This window comes from Triturus cristatus, chromosome 6 (genome assembly GCF_964204655.1).
Source record: "Triturus cristatus chromosome 6, aTriCri1.1, whole genome shotgun sequence".
NCBI lineage: Eukaryota > Metazoa > Chordata > Amphibia > Caudata > Salamandridae > Triturus > Triturus cristatus.
The window spans coordinates 1,740,318,193-1,740,337,948 of record NC_140589.1 but is presented as its reverse complement, the minus strand read 5'-3'; the positions used below and the strand labels follow the sequence as shown (position 1 = coordinate 1,740,337,948).

General features: G+C 41.9%; 1 protein-coding gene across 1 annotated transcript in view; it reads right to left on the bottom strand.

Moving 5' to 3' along the window:
• The window catches only part of FBXO28 (F-box protein 28), a 144,884-nt gene that overhangs the window by 41,399 nt on the left and 83,729 nt on the right, over positions 1-19,756 (bottom strand). Inside the window, exon 2 of the mRNA XM_085612996.1 lies at positions 13,932-14,041. Coding sequence (XP_085469122.1) covers positions 13,932-14,041 — 110 coding nt within the window. The remainder of the gene's footprint in view (positions 1-13,931; positions 14,042-19,756) is intronic.

The following is a 19,756-nucleotide window of genomic DNA, read 5'->3' as shown; positions in this document are numbered from 1 at the left end:
GAGACACCAATGAGAAGCAGGCAAATGTGAGTGACAAGAAAGTCAACCAATGGCAAGGAATGGGCCGGCCCCAAGCCCCCTTGTGTTCTTGGTGATGTACAATATGCCTCGCAACAGACAGCGCATGCACTGTCCAGTAGGCTCAACCTAAACAATTATTTGCAATGCAATAGGTCTCGCATTTGTGAGAGTTTAAGCTATTGGCATTGTAAATGACAATGCCTTTTATTTATCTGTATTGCTAATTAACACATAAATAAAAGGCATTGTCATTTACAATGCCAATAGCTCAATCTCTTGCAAATGCAAGACATATTCAAAGAAGTGGCCCCCAATTTTCCGGCTGATCGGAAAGTGAAAGCACGCTTGGTGCACTGATTGTTGCAGAAAAGCATGTCCTGCCTGCCGTTGGAAGAAAATAGTGCTTACAGACTAAAAAAGACGTACTGTGTAACAACCGAAGTAAAAGGGTCAGTTTCATGGGAGGTTACAAAATAAGACAATGCGGTATTAAAGGAGGGACTAACAAGCCTATTAAGGAATCAGAAGCCAGCATTTACAAAGGACAATGACACAAGCCATTGACAAATATCGACGTAGAGTGGGCGGTGCTTCTATTCCATACACTATTACAGTTTGCCACAGCGCAGCGCTAGCGCTGCCCAGACTCGACCTAAAAACAACCCTTAACCTCTTGACTGCTTAGGCTTTCACACCTGGTGCTAAACCTTTTTTGGATGTTTGGGTTACCTTGTACTTAAACTTTCTTAACTTTGTTACACCCATAAGGTATCCATGTGAAATTTTTGCCCTTTTTTCTCTCAACATCTTGAGGATTCTAAAGGTACCCAGCGTTTGTTCATTCCCCTAGGGAACTGAGAAAATGACCCAAATATAACCACATTTGAATTTTTGTAGAAAAATGGGAAAATGTGCTGTGCAGGAAAGCCTTTATTTTCTTTCTAATAATGGCATCAACGAAATGTTTGCTGTGCTAGGATCACCATCTAACCAGCTTTCAGGAACAAACAGTTGTACATACTATATTGCCCCTTCTGGGGTTGGATATGGCTCGAAGCCAGGGTAGACTGTCCCTATCCTTTTGTTTGTTTTTGCGCCATGTTAAGATCCCTAGTAGGCTATACAGCCCACTCAGGGCAAACTGCTCTCTGACCCACCCCTCCACCCCCCACCACCACCATCCATGGGGGATGCAAAAAGACTGGTTTTTCCCTTATGCTTGAATGCAACATCAATGGTGTCTAAAGGGCTTTCTACCCCCACGGGGGATGAGGGTGGAATTAGGAGCATCTTCCCCAATCAGGACAAATCTCAGATAAGCCAAAGATTGACAGCAGCGCTCTATTGCCCCTTCTGGGATGGGGTATGGCCATCTCAAACCTTTTGCTTTTTTGGGCTCTTATTTGAAATCCCTTCAGACCACCTCCACCTGGGGCAAAGCCCTTCTTGGCCCCTGGGGGAGGCAGTTTGGAGGTAAATACCCCCATCCACTCCCAGTTGGGCAGCAAGACGTCAAGGCTATTTTTGGTGTGAGGATATGCCCCTGTTCATGGTAGCGCCACCGCTAGGACCACCTTTTTTTTTTTTTTTACAATTTCTCCCTTGTGGCTTGTGGGGGAAATAGCAATGGCCTTTTTGGGGGCAGGGTATGGAGTGGGCCACCCCCACTCCTTTGTTTTAAATGTTCCCGGTGGCTAGTAGACTTTCTGCTCTTCCCTCCTGGGGGGGGGGGGGGGGGGGGGGAGGGGAGGCAGATTGGGGGCAACAGAAGCAGTTGCTGCAAAAATGTCAAGGGTCACGCTGCACTCTATGCATGCTCTGCAAATCAAGTGGTATCATGTGATGGGAATGTATAACATTCTTACAGCATTTTGAAAAAGATGTGCCAATTTCAAACAAAAGAAGAATATTGGTATTTCCTTTAAAGAATGGATGGAAATATTTTTCTATTCATCCCATACATCGTAAGTTAACATACAAATCCAACTGAGGCTGCACTTCTTAGAATTATTTATAAAAGGCAAAACACAGACCACGAGTACCGTTTTGTGAATGCTTACAGAATTTACTCAAATCAACACCTAACGAAGGGTTTTAGCGATTCATACAACACTTTGCAACAGTACACAAGCCACTGTTTCAGTGTGCGCGCAAAAGTTACAGGAACAAGGCAAGATAGGAACAGTTACTAATTACTTTTGCTGTAAAAATTACTCTTCATTATTCTTATTACAAGACCATCAATCCATAACATATATCTAAGATTTAAAAACATCTTAGGTTTTCATTTTATTCCAAATGTGGCTTCTTTACAAAAGCACCCAAAGCTAAAGCCATCATAAATCAAGTAAAGGTTTACCGAAATGAAGTTTATGGTATCAACAGAGAGATCATTAGAAATGGTACGATACAGTGTTTGCAAGCAAGAGCATTAATTAGGCTCCTGTTGAAAACTACAACTGCAGCAAAAATAAAGCAGAGATGAAGAAAGAATGTATTTTTAAACAACATTAACTTTACTAGTAGCCACGTTGTCAGCATTTGCAACAAAATGAGAGCGAGGGTTGGTGGGACATCGATCATAAAACTAATTGACCACAACAGTTTAAATAATTAACACAAACACTTCCCTAAATAAAACATTTGGCACAGTTGACAGGCAAGCACATACTGTCGCCAGCCAACAAAACAAATTGCAGCCAATCAACCTGTCAATGGAATGATCAACTATCTCTCAAAAGGTGGGGGTTTGGGGATAAACCGGACACAGAAAGCCAATGGCTATAGGTCTGACCCATTTCCATAGTATATATCTGTACCCAGTACGCTCACCCAAATTATAATTGGCAATCAAACTAACCAATGACAAAAGACAGCTGACTGAAAGAATATGCTGCATGTACAGCTCATGGCTAAAGCCCCCTCTATGCCAGCTTTTTGCTGGTGAGGACCAGTGCTGAAAAGTAGGGGAATACCCCTGGATCCCGGTTCCATCAAATATTTCAAGGCCAGATCTGGGATGCGGCCAACCCAATATGCTGAATTTGTCCTGGTGTCATTCTCCAGCACCGGGACATAATTCAGCAGCGCCCACATGATGTTTGCTGTTTGTTCGGAGCAACAATGTGCAGGGGCAAGAGTTTTTGTCTTGTTTTCACTTCTTGCTGGGCCCAACACAAAAGCCTGATTTAAAAGGCCATTACCCTCTTTCTGTTCAAGTATCATCATGGCTAGGAGCCATTTGTGGGCTAACCCATAGATGCCAAAGCAATGGAAGGAAAAAAAGACACTGCTTATCAGTTCACAAGTACTTTAGAGAAGCTATGACTTGGAGAAAGGTTTTTGACTTTGTTCACACCCTCCCTCCAAGTAAGAAATGTGCATGCACTGTGAGAATGTACGATGTAGCTGCGTGTAGGAGTAATTACAAAAATAATGATTTAAATGGCACCTACTAGTTTACTTTTTGTGTAATTCTTTTAATAGCGCTACTCATTCCAGTGTAGGGTGTCAGAGCACTTACTATCACAGAAGAGACAATATATCATACAAGTGTGTAAATCAATGGACAGGAAATTACAATGAGGGTTATACAGTGTAGGAATCACACATCATATGTACAGTGATTGTGGTTGTCTGTACTACCTAGACTTTATTAGTTCCCAAAGTAACCCTTGTTTGCAATCTTAGAACAACAAATAGAGGAAAAATAATTTGCATCTAAACCCATGACTTTAGTTTGCATGAAGCTCATTGATGCTGCTAAACAGAACACTGAGCTATATTAGTAGGATTGCAATGTATAAACTGGGAATAACAAAATCTCTGTGAAAAGCAGTAGCCCACCTACCCATCAACATAAAATTCAAATCTGTGATCTGCATGTTACACGTTGGCTTTGCTGCAGGTACATTAACCCTCTATGCGACAAACTGTGACTGGACAAAATACAGAACCCTCCAAGAACTGTATTAACCACCAGAGTTATCTTACTGCTATTATAATCGCCTCAAAATTGCTGAGCAGACAAAGATCTCTGCAGCGGGTTTCTTAACTCCGCCCGATAAGATATTTTAAAATGGAAGCTCTTTGTGCCCATTTCAGTAAGCTACAACAGATGTACTAGTATACTTGTTGCCAATTTGTTTGCAGTTGACTGTCACACTCCAGTTCCGCCCCCTTTCCTATGCCCCAATGTATTGGTTGCCAGAGTAAATGGCTGCCAACCAAGCACTGGTGGAGTTGTTGTGGGATGACTGCGGGCATGGGATCACAGGCCATGACAATCCATGTTAACTGCTGCCGTTGCCATGGTCCTTCACATTCAATCCTTAAAAATACTTCCCCCTTGATACCATTTTCGGCCTCTGCTTTGGGTGTGTTGTGTGTGGCATGGCGTGTCATCACACCATCATCTCTCCGCCTGGCTTCAATTCGCCTTGGCACATTACACATCTCCGCTCTCAGCAGTCGACGGGTGTCGGTGGCCACGAACCTCTGCTGACTTCTGAGCACTCCCCCTCTCCCCTCCTGGTGTCTTTAGAAGGGCCTGCCCTGAATCCGTGGCCGGACGCGCCTGCACTGCTGCCGGGTAGTAGGCGCACAGCGCAAAAGTTCCTCGAGGAGTCCTTCCCGATTCACAGACTCGACTGAAAGCATGATTCCAGCGAGCTGTGCATATCTCGTCACAACATCACTTGTTTTCTGTGCCCTGCGGGTGTTTCACCGCAATCCGATAACTGTCCAATCGTATACTGCGGGGTGAAAAGCTTGCAGCAGAATGCTCGAAGTGAGAGAGAAACAAGCATTGGCATAGCCAATAGGTCTTGCCTTTGGGACCCTATAAGTATTTAACTATGCAGCACAATATCCTTGGTGCAACATCAACTGTTGAATGGCTAAACACTTATAATGTCCTAAAGGCGAGACCTATTGGCTATGCCAATGCTTGTTTAATTTGGAAATACTTTTATGAGGTTTCCACTTTCTTGAATTAAGGGGTGGAAGTAAGAGACTCTGTATATCATGAGTAAAGGGTTATCCCTTTGTGCATCTTCTTACAGCACACGTGTTTGAACGCAGTAAGCTAATGAATATCGTTTACACATTTTTTAGTTCAATTTCTATGTCTTTTGGGTTTGATTTCTATTCAACCAATATACTAATTAAAGCTACCTAAAATATACAAAACAAGGGTGCATACCTTAATCACATGTAATACATTCAATTCCATTAAATTCCCATGTAAGGAACCAATCAGTTATATTACTTTTCTTAGAATTATTTCATTATTGTATTTGATATTTGGTAGAAAAGAATGTTTCACCTCGGGTTGAAAAGGTGACAACAGTTCCATACCCATTTGGCATCTCCCTCTCAAAAATAACCCACACTGCAGAAAAAGTACAATGCACATAAAAATGCATTTATCATGTTCTGGCTAAAACAATTCCAAAAAATAAGTAAACACAGTTGTGTTTGCGACGACAGCTCCTAATCTGATTCTACACCTGTGTCGAATGTGATATGACAGTGCTAGACTAGGGAGCAAACACGATTTTTAGGTCTCGCCTGACCCAGCGCATGCGCTGGTCTGGCGAGACTTATTGAGAGGGCTCCAAAAAGTGCTACCAGGCCAGCCTAGAGCTACAGTGCATGTGCGCGGGCGCGCCACTTTTACAGCGATTACTTTCGCGGCCGCTTTGATGTTTGATCGCGATCACTTTCACTTTTGAGGCCGCACGGCTGCTTGGCATAGCCAATAGGTCTCGCTTTTGGGACCTTATAGGTGTTTAGTTATGCAACTGTTGCATGGCTAAACACTTATAAGGTCCCAAAGGCGAGACCTATTGGCTATGCAAATGCTTGTTTTTAGTCCTGCGACGCACTTAAGAGGAGATGGTACGTCGAAGCAAGGCAGCTCCACGCGTCTATTAGGGCGCCAACAATCGGGATGCTGAGTACCTCTGGGGCTCTATCACTACAGGGAGAACCGTGACACACCAACTGACACGGTGAAAGCAGGCTGGGGACATCAGAGGACTTTAAAACAAGTAACCTGAGACCAGAATAAAGCCTGCCCTTGCCGCTGTTGTTTAAACAAGACATGAAAGTGAAACTGATCGCGGTCCCGATGGCGCCTCGGATGGGAAAGCTGGCGGGTACGTGCACGTGTGCGTGAATGCAAGCGCTAGGCCATCAAAAGCATGGGGTAGCACTTTCAAAACCCCGCTTACTAAATGTCTCGCCAGAGCAGCGCACACTGGCTCAGGCGAGACCTAAAGAGCGGTGTTAACACAGCAGGCTGCGATGCCGATTCTAAAACGCTGTTGTGTGGAGTCATCTGCTACCACCTGCTGGCGAATCTGAGAAATGCTCACCATAAAGCTAATGTCCTTTGCATTTTCTACTACTACTCTGTACTTTTAACTACAGACTGTGCTTCTTCAACCCTCACAGCGAATTCACATTTCCTCCCTTCACCTTGTTCCCTTGCTCGAAACGTTACCACCTTCACCCCATCTCTAAATCGATGCACTAAAGTTACTAAACATTAGCTCAAACTCTAACCTAAATTCAATTTAATTACATGGTAACAATGATATAAAATAAGAAATTACCTTGTTATAACAATAAACCTAAGCATGGCCTTAAGTGATATTCATTTTACATATGTTTATTAATATAACGTAATAGCAACTCCAACACCCAACTGTTATATATTATTATAACCATCAACGCCAACACTAAAATGTATTCCAAATTATTCTAATCAAAGTAAGTGTATTTATATGGTACTAAATTAGCTCTTCCAAACAGCAAGTGGAATTACAAAAGCTATAAAGCGTATTATAAATCAGCGAACCTTAATTAAAAATTGTGCATTTAATTAAATTTAAATGTATTTAATTATAAATGTTGCCGATTTTATTACTTACACTAGCACCAACTGAACAGGTCATTTTAATTTAAATACAATCAAACTAATAATTAACATTACTGTAATACTAATCTGAGCTCTCTATTAATTTTCATTTAGTTAGAGGAATACTAACACAAATCCTAAACAAACAAAAAAAAGAGGCTCCAGATACACGTTTTATTACTTATTTGGGGATTGATTATTTCCTTACACTGTCTGGCAAATTACGAGCAAATGTTTCTTTCTCACTTCTCATCCCTAGCCAGAGGCATAGCAACGGACTTAATCCTTGCATTGCGGTGAAATCCAGCAACAGATGTGCAAGCAACAACAAACAAAACTTGATTTTAAGGCTGGCATATGTCGGCTGCAGCCGAAGGGCAAGAGCAATCAATTAAAAGCACAGTGTGCACCTGGCAGGTTACAGCTTCTGCAAAATAAATATTTGTTGGGCCGACAGCAGGCATGGATGGAGTGTGCCTACATAAAATTCAGAGTAAATACACAATCTGGCTAGGTAGAAGAAACTAGAACGGATTTCACTGCTTGGCCTGGGGCAGAGCTAACCACTTAGCAGCCCAATCTGTGGTTTCATACAAGTAACAAGCATTTGCAATGCAATAGGTCTCGCATTTATAAGAGTTTGAGCTATTGGCATTGTAAAATTACAATGCCTTTTATTTATGTTTTGGTTTTAAAACAAATAAAGGGCATTGTCATTTACAATGTCAGTAGCATAAACTCGCATAAAAGCAGTGTGTGGAGTGCAGCAGTGTGCGGCGTGCAGCAGTGGGAGGCGTGCAGCAGTGGGAGGCGTGCAGCAGTGGGAGGCGTGCAGCAGTGGGAGGCGTGCAGCAGTGGGAGGCGTGCAGCAGTGTGTAATGCAGCAGTGTGTAATGCAGCAGTGTGTGGCGTGCGGTAGTGTGTGGCGTGCGGCGTGCAGCAGTGTGTGGGGTGCAGCAGTGTGTGGGGTGCAGCAGTGTGTGGCGTGGTTTGTAAACAAGAAAGGCGGACAACAAAGGAAGGGTGGGAGGGAACGAGCATATGGGGTGTGAGTTATAACGAAAGTTAATTGTTGTAAGAGGGGATGCAGGAAGTGAGGCCCAGCGCGCGCTGGCAAAGCAGTCTGCTGCTTTCAAGTCCGATGGCAGATGCCAGCTTCGCGCTTGAATGCCTCACATGCACTCACTGGCCATAAACCGCATTCCTAAGGTCTTGTGCCCCTTACTAAATCTCTCTGAATGCGTGAGGCGAGGCGCGCGCAGGAAGTAGCTGGTGGCAAATAGAATGCGCGTGGTTGTGCGCGTAACCACCACCCGATCCGCCTGGGAAGCCTTTGGGAGCATTTTCTGAAGCCCCTACATAAGTCTCGCTGAGCGATCGCTTACACGATAGCCAGGCGAGACCTAAAAAATGAACCTGTGCCAACGGTGCCAAAAGCACAGTACTATTAGCATGCCAACTGGCAATATCAAAATCCCTGCGCAGAAGGTGTTTAGATTGTTGTTTGCATCTTCAGCGCATACAGTAACTCGTAACATCTCTGGATTGGTGCACGTGATGCTGACAGCAGAGCTCGGAATCATGAAGAGCCAATTACTGGCTGTGTTTCCGAGCTCTGCTGTCTGCGATCCAGGCACTAATTCTGGAAATTAATTTAATTTATGTGCTGAAGATGGATGAAAGAAACACACAGATCCCTCCTCCGTGGCCCAGCGCAGGAAACAAGATCCTGCTACTGCCCATGAAGGTCCTGACAATGGATCTCACACACTGGAGGAACTTGTCTCATCAGACCTCTCCTGCCGCAGACCCCTCCATCCATCTGCTGTGAAACATGTCCGCGAATCTCTTGCAACATGCCCTGCTCCTGGCAGATGTCCAATTCCAAGAACAAATTAAAATTCTTCACTCCGCTGGAAGAAAGGAAGCTATAGCTTAAGAGGGCACAAGAATTGATTTCCCAATATATCCTCACTCAGGCGAGGCAACTCACATTTTTTCTTGAAATTGAGACAATTCTCTGAGAACTCACGGTCAAATATGCACAGTTCTGTCCAAGTAAGCTGTGGATGAACAATCTGATGAAACACATTTGTTCAGCTTGACAAACACTTTCTCTGAATTTGTGCAGCAGAACGTTGCCCATAGGCAGAAGGTAATGCGCCTCCATTGGAAGGGATCTTCCTAAAGTCAGAGGGCCAGGTCACTGTTGGATCGTGAGCCTCAACTCTATTGTTCTTGCACCAGTAGGTTCTCTCCACAAAAAGACTGCTCAAAAGGTAATGAATATTCAAGGATTGGTTTCAGTCGAGCAACAGGGACTCACAGGCCTGTTGGAATAATCAAAGCTACAAGCACATTTAGGGTTAAGGTTGCAATAGGTAATTTGTGGTTGCATTTATTTCACTGCAAATTGAGGATTTTAGAATTGGTGAAGGGTGCCGCGTGGAAGATTATAACATTCCTACAACACTGTGTTTAGGAGAGGTAGGGCTGGATGTGCATTTTATTCAGAATCTGGGCACAGTATAGTCATACGTCAATAGTGAGATGTGGCATGTTCGAAGCGTTATCAACTACATAAAAACAAAATAAGTTCTAGTCTACCTAAAGACGAATCAGGTGAATATTATTACATTGTAGAGGGGGAGATACCCCAACTTTGACTTTTAGGCTCTTGTCAAATTTCATATTAGATCACCCCCCTCTAATTACTGTCACTAGGGGCCCCGGTAATTACAGAGATGAGGAAAGGACAGTGGCTACGACTTTTTGGGTGATACCGTGGGAATTCGTATTCCTCCACGGATTCCTGGAAGTTCACCACTGGATTTTCACACCGCAAGCTACGGTCTTGATGTGGGAATAAAACAATAAATTCAGATGGATCCACCAATTTCAGGGCCCTTATTTGACCCAATCAAATGTGTTAATTCCTATTATAGACTTACAAAAGTATGTTGTACCTTATGGGTATACAGAAGACTTTACTGTTACATTAATGCATAAGCTCCTGCCAAAGACTTCCCCAATTCCCACAGGTTAGCACTCCAAAATTGCAATGAGTTTCTAGGCTCACGTTTCAAATGACCTCAATACTACACTCATCTGCAAATGGATAGCTCAAAATATTCCTCTCTGTGCTGTCTGGATCTGCTCGAAGGGTGCATCAGCAACATCGCAAGCACAATCTTCTATAAACCAGATAATACCAGATAGTATGCCACAATCTTATATACACCAGATAACACAGATGCTTTACAATACATGTATTATCAACTGTAACAATACCTATCCCAGATTAGATCAGATTCTAACATTGAATGGTCCAATCCACAGAATTACTGAAATTTCACCAAGGAATTTGCAAAAGCACTCCTGGGCCTGCATCTCCTAAGGGCCCAAAACAAGTACCTGCATTCAAGTTTTAAAATCTGCAGCTTAAATCGTGCTGTTGTCAGAGTAATTACACAAAAACGTTCTTTGTCATAAATCCTGGATTGGTAGAGCATATGGAACATTTGAGGTTTCCGTAGGGAAAAATTGCATTGACCAAGAGGCTGCTGTACTCATGTGAAAGAAATACGTGGTTAAGAAATTGAAATGCATTGCTGCATTGAATAAGTAGTATACAAGTTCTAGTGAAAAGTAAATTCTAGGGGGATAAGACAAGCGATAGATAAGTTCCAATAAGCAGTTTATATAGAAATGAAATTCAGTTGCTGGAAGGCGGTATGGTGACAGCAAATCACTGACGAGTCCTATTCAGGAAATTTCGAGCAAGGTTGAACCCTTTGACAATTACAGGATGAAAATAAATTGGGAGGCTGCATCTGACAAATTATTTGCATATTAATGTCTGCACGGACTCCAAAATGAATATCTATACACGTTATAATGTTAAATCATTTGTTCAAATTCATGGAGTACCTTTCTCTATATGCACATTTATCCCAGAACTATTTATCCCACAAATACTCTAACGCAGAAATCCAAAATTTCAGTTAAATGGCTTTTTAGTTTGGGGTGCCAATAATAATGGTAGTTGGAAACCACTTCCGTATCTGGTTTTCTCTGCTTTATGCTCAACTACAAATTACGTTTCATGTTATAATGTAACACTGACAACGGGTGAAGGCAGAGAGGCCATCTTCCTGCACTATCTGCCTTGAACCTCTAACTTACGTTATATGGGTTGTAGGTCTGAAAATTGCATCCAGAAATACTGTGACAAATGTCCTAAATATTGTGTGCAACAATTCTGTCCCATAGTGATTAGATTTTTTTATTATTATATATCCAATGGAACAATCATTTTGTAAAATATATATTTAGTATACAATAGCTAAAATAATCTGTCAAAATTCTGGTACCACACTGCTGTAAAGGTGAAGCACATTCATAAGAGGTTTATTTTCCTTCGCATACAGTAATTATTAATTTGTAGGCAGGTCACATTATCATGTATGTACACACTGCAGGGCCTATCCTTACCTAGTAAGATTACACTTATCTTATACTCCATCACTGTTTTGTGCCGTTATACTCCATCACTGTTTTGTGCCGTGACACCCCATCACTGCCTTGTGCCTCCATGCCCCTTAATTGCCTTGTGCCTCAACACCCCTCATCATTGACTTGTGCCTCACCACCCACATCATTGACTTCTGCAGCGATGTCCCCATAATGGACTTGTGCCTCGATGTCCCCATAATTGACTTGTGCCTGGATGTCCCCATAATTGACTTGTGCCTCGATGTCCCCATAATTGACCTGTGCCTCGATGTCCCCATAATTGACCTGTGCCTCGATGTCCCCATAATTGACCTGTGCCTCGACACCCCCATCATTACACTTGGACCTTGATGCCCTTCTTATATGGCCTGCACATTGTCACCCAACTCTCTTGTGGGTTTAGGTTGGTGAGGAGGGGTTGGGATTAAGACCAAGTTCTGGAGGAGAGGTGGTTGGTCACCCAACCTCACACCCATTCCTTAACCGACACCATGAAATGGACAACTAAGGAGTGGTTGAATCGAGAGGCGCTATGAAAGCCCCCATTCTTGTTTAATGCATGGATTTGGATCAGGGGAGCCATGGACCATGGCCTGTATATCCTCTCTCATCAGTCCGACCCATCAAAATAAAAATAGTAGTGGGGGATGGAACAATCTTTGATCTTCCTTTTTTAGGACACAGCTTGTCTTTCATTTCTTTGGCTAGTAGGGAGTAAGTGGAGTGGGAGGAATAATCTAGGTAGTCCCTTGCATCCTCCTTTCAGCCCCACTAATGAAATAAGATGATCAGGCCAATGGACATGGCGAGTGAAGTCAGGAGCAGGCAGGAGTAATAACTGCTTCTAGCTTGTCCCACAGCCCTGCCAAACAATACAATCCTGAGGTTAGACCAAGAATAAGCTAGGGAATCCTTCCCCTTATGCAGGTATCAACAGTATGACATCACCTGCATATTAATAAGGCAGATCCAAGTAGGCATTAGGGGGCAGGGGAGGTTACCCGATTGGTAAATTTGCACAGACGTAAGGTTTGTCGCCCATTAGCAAAAATAAAAAATTAGGAAAACATCCCTCACAATCCTTCACAAACAAAGTCAAGTGCCATTACTTTTGTACCATTTAAACATGATATACCGTCATATCTTGGGGAAAAGAAATGGTTCAATGATCCAGAAAAGGGAATTATCCTGGATGAAACAGATCATCATACTGAGCTTTGGGAAACCTGCTACAATACATCTGGTCGTGGATTTAAAGGACAGCTTTAATCTCAAAACAGTATGGGCTGCAGTAAAATGCCTAAATGGAAAGAACGTCCCAGCTAGCTTTCAGCCTTGTACTATAGCCGATTAAGAAAACTTCCATCTCCATACTCTTTTCGACATGCCACGTTATAGTCAAACTGAGGTTTTTGTTTCTCTCCAAGAAACAAATGGGTTAAACAAGTGAACTTATTAGAGCGACTTTATATTGAATCAGTAATCTCTTTAATGGTAATAGTTATAGTTTTTGATCATCCAAGTCCTTACTTGATCGTTTATACTACACTTCACCTGTGCATACTTTAAAAGAGTTTGGCAATAGTGAAACTTCATCTCCCATTTCTGACATTTCAGTTGAATACGAATTTTACAACTTGCTTTTTGCCGTCTCTTGCCATTGTCCAAGTGATGAACACGGTGACCTGGAAATCTTAAATGTCTTTAGTAAACTTCAGTTTTTAACACACTGTTCTGCCTTTTTCAAGCCTGTTAATAAGAACAATACTGAGAGCCTTATTTAGAAGTCAGCGGAGAGGACATTCCGTCACAAATGTGACGGCGATCCCTTCTATCCTTTGGATAATATGGGGTTCGTAATACCACAGACGGGGTATCCATCACATTTGTGATGGTGTATTCCCTCCGCCGACTTCTAAATCTGGCTCTAACTGTCCAAGAAAAGCAGTATGTTCAGTAGCTTCTATCAGGGTAAGGTAATAACCATAACTGCTCTTAAATCATTTGTATTGTTTGATCTGTTTTATTGGATTTAGAGATTACACATGAAGCAGACATAACTGGTGAAAAAAAGACCTTTGTATTACAGGGATATGGCATGTGTGTATAACTTCATTTGCTGATCAACAGAGAACATGTATACGTGTATGTGACAACACTACAAAATAACATTGAAGCAGAGAGATCTTGTACAATAATCTGGCATTTGCATGTGTCAAATCACCATTATGTTTTATGCAAGAACTGCCACCCTGAATGACCAAGTGCTGGGTTCGGGATCCCTTTTAAAACCCTGTATCAGTGTCGTATCTCTGGCGCCCACAGATCTGTCATCTGAACCAAACGAAAAAACTGGAACCTCCCGTGGCCATAACTGCTCTTGAATGATGCCAACATGCAACAGATCTACAGAGCTAAATTGAAACTACAAAACACTAAACATTGCTTTGTCAGTTTTGACCCACCATACCTTGGAAGTTGAGCTTTCACTTGCTTCTGACACAAGTTGTGGTATCTTTCCACTTTCAGAAATCCCTGATTCAACATTCGTTGGCAGACTATATCCATTCTCTTACAAACCTGAAAAGAATATGAACGGTGTTAGTTTTACTTAGTAACAAGGTATTATTCGCCTGCAAAAATAATTATAGACAATATCTATTCAGATACTAAGCTGGAGAAGGAAAGTGCTGGCAGTCTGAGGCACACAATGGCAAAGCACCAAATCCATTTTATAGAACAAACAAAGTCGTTTTTCAAGTTCAAGCTGCCATTATAGAGTTCATATTCAGTAATTGGTCTCGGCCTAGCGACAGTAGGTTAAACACGGGGCCTTGAAGTGGATGCATTAGCCAATGCAACCAGACGACAGTTTTCATAGCCCAGTTCTTCATTCTTTTAAGCCACCTTGAGCTGTAGACACAATAAATGTGGTCTGTGCTACTACATTCTGCATTAGTTGTACCTCAATCACTTCCTTCTGGTTCTACAATGTTTTAAACAGTATTTCACAATGTAAGGACCCATAATATTTCTTCTATTTATTTCTGAAGTACCAGCTTTATTCTAAACAGAATTTAGAAATTTTGAGCTTAGAAACAGTTCGTTAAAACTTACGTTACTTATCTACAATAGAATTTGTTAAGCATGACCAAATGCTAAAATGTACTTTTGGCTCCTTTCAACTCCATTAACCAGAAGTAAATCTTGGATGATAGGTTTTAATAAGATGTATATATATGCGCACACACATTCTACTGATATCAATAAGCACCCATAAACATTAGCCCACACTGCAATCTTCGATTCTGTTTGAAGCAGTATTTTTAGGAGTAGAGGGTGGCAATCACATCTGGTTAGTGAAAAAAGGTGCCAAGCACAATAGCTATTGCTAAAGTTGAGGACGATTTCCTTCTTTTGAAAAGAAGCCTTTATGTTCAGTGCTGTTTAGCATTAAGAAGCAAGATCTTATAAGGCGAACAGCAGAAATAAATTCGGCCTTAAGAAGTTCTCCTGTTTGGACTTCTCTAGACACACATCGACATGGTCAGAGGGAGTTGTTTCCGAAAAACACTGGAGTGGCATCGCTGTTCTTTAACCCCCTGAATGCTAATGCCCCAGCTACTGATCGATAATCTTCATTTCTTTCTAGTTCTATGCCTCCTAGGCACAGACCTAACCGAATTAGGTTTTCATCGCACACAGAAGCGCATTCCTGTTCAAGTCAAAATCGTTTCTCCAATAGAAGAATTGTTTACAATCATTTTCACCCCATAATCTTCCCATTCCCCAAAGAGAGGAGCCAGACAACCTATTTTAGTGTTTTTCCATGCATGTAGAAGTCACTAGGTTAGCGAGTGCCTGAAAACACCTTGGCAGGTCCGGAACTAGGACAAGAAAAACAAGAACACAGAGTGATAAAGATTACAGTAAGTAACCAAGACATTACCTCCATGTTCATCTTCCTTGTCTTTGTCCTAAGAGGATGAGGATACCCAAGATCATGCCAGGCTGCCACAAAATACTCTAGACACATAATACTGCTATCCCCAGTGGTCATTAATAGAACTTAGGCTGAACTTAACACTGCTGTGAAGACCTCTAATAAAATGTGTTGATTAACCATAACCCACCTGTGAGTCATGTGCGGGGGGTGGGGGTAGCGAGTGACTGCAAAACAAATGTATTTTATGGAAACGAAATATTGCTCAGGAAGTCACCACACTTCTTCAGTGAAGGGAGCATCAGGCTGAAATAGGAATACAATGCCCTGATTACAAATCACTACCATTTACTCTAACTAGTGTGTTCACCATCTAATTAAAGTGTTTCTAAAAGCTCTTCCTCCTCCGATTTGAGTGTTGCAAAAAAGACCAGCACTGCCAACCCTTTATCTAAATGTAAATCGGAAGGAATTTTGGACAGAAAAGGAAGGGTCAGGCCTAAACACCACTTTGTCCAGATTAAACTGTCAAAATGGCTGGTCAGAAAACTAGGCACCTGAGCCCTACTATATGCATACCTGAGCAGACAACAACTGAAATTGAGGCTGTAGCTGATAAAAACGTTAGAGGCAACGACTTTAGAGGCTTAAAAGGGTGTGTTTGAGAAGCCTGAAAAACCAGTTTTATATGCCAAGAAAGAACAGTGTAACAAAGAATCTGCCCTCTGAGAAAAAAAAAGTTTTAACAATTTGGCTGCTAAATCAGAAGGTTGAATGCGAAGCTGGAGAAACCTAATGCTTTCAGCCTTCCAAATCACCAACCAAAGTCTCTGCGGTGAGGTCTCTGGTAGAACCAGAACCTGGAGTAGGAATAGAACTATTGGAAGCACCCAGTGAGGTTGAACGGACAGCTGAAGGAGGAGCGGCTATCAGACCTGCTGTGTCCAACACTGACCTACCAACAGGACCTTTGTAGCATCGCTCTGAATTTTTAACAACATGTGCTTCAGTGGCAATGGAGGAAAAGCATATAGAAGACCTGCTGGTCATCTCAGAGAAAGAGGTCCAACCCTCACCCAAGCTTTTTGGGATTGAATTTCAGAACTGAAGTCGTTAGAAGGGAATTGTGTTCTGTGTCAAGCATATCCAGAAATGGAGCAAACCAGGAAATAATCTGTCGGAATAGATTACGACACTGGCACCTAAGCACAGAGGATGCTCAGGTGCCAGTGAATACATTTAGCGTGAAGAATACTCAGAGCGGGTTTAAGGTGCTAATGTTATGCCAATTGAAAGGTCTTCACATTGGTAATGTAGTTTCTCTACAAAGAATCTGAGAAACGTCTAAGATTCAAGATGCAGCGTTATATGAAGAATACATATATGGGATCGATTGATGTTAGAAAGTCTTATGACTTGACTTATGAAATTAAATGGGATATCGATTATTGGAGATCTTTATGACAAAGATAACCTTTGCTCTTTTGGACAGCTGTGGGAAAGGTATGGGCTATCAAATAGAGATTTTTTTAAAGTAGCTTAAGCTATGGGATTATTTGGATAAAAAGAAAATGCAGCCGGCTGATATAGAGAAAAAACATATGATCGAAGTTATTAAAACTAGACAGAAAATAGGATGTCTCTATGGGAATTTGATTGAACTGCAAGGTGATGATCTGGAAGAGCAGGATAAGAAATGGAATGAGAGGTTGGGGCAGAGTGAGGGTCTGTTACAGAGATCGATTAGTATGGCAGGGGAATTATTGATCTCATCAAGTCTCAGGGCCCAACATTATGAAACCATTTTTAATCTGTAACATACCCCCCTGAAGATGCTAAAGTGGGGTGGTGTTAATGATAGTAAATGCTTCCGGCGTGGAGCCGATGCAGTCGGCAGTCTTCATGTTTTCTATGCATGTACCAAATTGCAACCCTTTCTTTTGGGTGTGGTAAATAATTTTCCTTTACCGGGACTTAATTTGATACGGAAACATAATAAAACAGCTCAGTAAAATGAGAGGCAGAATCCGTGGTATTAGAGGTTCGGAATGGGCTTTATTCCAATGAACGATTATAATCGGTTGCTCCAAGTTCCATCACCACGGAGGTTCAGGAAGTGAAGTACATACATTATTGACAAGAAATGACTTTTATAGTACATACATTACAATGAAGCGAATACAGTAGGCGTAACAATTGATAAGGAAAATGACGATTTATATGCGTAACCGAAAATGGGTGTAATAAGGAGTAAAAAGGAACGTAATTGGTTATGATGTCATATATAGGTGGATCTATAAGATAATACTTGGCATAGATGCGCGCGCAGCAGCATGACGTGTGATTGACGTGCAACTAGGGGGTGAAGGGGACTTGACATTTAGCTCTACATGTGGAGACAAGAAGTCTGGGGGGTCAAGTCAACCTAATCCCAAATCATATCTAACATCCTATGTTTAAAGAACTATGTTATCCACGAAAGAAGGACTCTCGGACAGAATCTATTCTATACTGACTGTGCGTGCGTGTACAAGCGTCTAAGTGTCTACACTAAATGCGAGGGGATAGGAATATTCCATGGTAACAGGGCTATGAATTACTTGCATGAGGACAGAGAAGCCGGGCCTTTTGCTCGGAAGCTGGAAGAATGTTTGCTTAAACTACTAGACAGGAATGCATCGGCTGAGGGGGAAGCAGATAACTCGAAGGTGAAATACAGTTCTTGGCAGAGAATAGGCTGATGTCAGGCTTCGTGAGCCGCGCAGAGAATGAGACAAAGTTCATGGTCACAGATGCAGGCTCAGACTGGAGTTTTCAGAGGCAGAAGGCAAGAAAAGCTTGATGACAGAATCAGGGCCTACTTGCCTGGACTGTAAAATGGCATAAGTGAACCGTGTAAAGCCGGTGGCTTTTCATACTTAGGAATGGAATATCCGGCCTATTCATGGCGGATCTGACAGAGGACATGTTGACGGTGGACGCACATGTGTTTGCGTCTTCATAACTGGAACTGGAGGGAACATACATGTACTTGTAACATGCACATAGAACCGTTGGTGTCCAAGATAGGGGACATAACTGACCAGAAAAATCCATATTTCCACATTCCCTCCTTGTCCCCTACTTGCCCGTTAAGAGATATCAATCTTCATCAATCCATTGATCTGTTCATATAACATCATTTGTTCTTCTTTCTTCTTCCGTGATCTTGAATGAAAATCTTGATGTGGAATGCACGATGTGGCACACAGACCACAGATCGCTGGTCCACATTGTAGACATATACAGCAACTGAATAGTATGAGAAGGCCAATACCTAGGAAGGATAGAACTCTCCATCCCCAGGCTGATATCACACTCCAAAACCAACCGGACCAAGTCCAGGTGCCTGGATTCTGGTGTATCTGGCTTACAATCTTGTGAAGGCGAGTTATAGCTTTATATACAGATGGCGAATTTTCTGGTATAAATACGCAGCAGCTTGATCCGATGACCCTACAAGCTCCGCCCCTATCAGCCAGGATGACGTCAAGGACAAGACGATTTTGAAGCACAACAATCCGCATAGCAGACTGCTCTTCTGTTAAATTGCCTAGGGCGGAAATAGAGAATTTCTAAACCTCCGTAGCTGGGGTAGAAATCAAGCTAACCCCTATATCCATGCTGTTTGGCTTGGCAGAAGAACCAATGGCTAGCCGTGGCACACCAAAGGTTGGATACATTATCTTTATGGCTACGGCGGTAGCACGGCTTTGTATTACTTCAGCATGGCTGCAGAAAGAATCACCTTCTTTTGAAATGTGGAAGGCGAGGTTATTAGCTTTTTTTAGTTTAGAGTCCAATTTATATTCTCTTAAAAGGTCTCGGAGAAGAAATTTGGGGTTAAAAGTGTGGGGAGCTATAGCGGACTACGTGAATGAAGAAATAGGAAATAAATGATTTATGCATTTGATGTTTGGTTAGTACTACATGTATTATATCTATCACACTTGCTTCCTTTTGATTGTACTATCTACTCAGTTAATTACCTTTCCCTTTTTTTCCTTCCTTCTCTCTTTTTTGCCTCTTTTTCTTTCTTTGTACTAGTGTACTGCTCTGCTTACAAAATGAAGCAACTGGGGTCTCTCTTGTCTTAATATATAATATGTATGTGTAAAATTATGTACGTATGTAAATAATGAATTGTACTCGGCTTTATGTGTAAGCTATATTGTTAATGATATTAATTAATGTCTTGCGCTGATTTCATGGTCTAATAAAATAAAAAAATAAAGTCTTATGATCAGTGTGGTTACGGATGTCAAAGTTACCATTTAGAATATCTGGTGCAAGACAAAGATATTGCCTTTTGA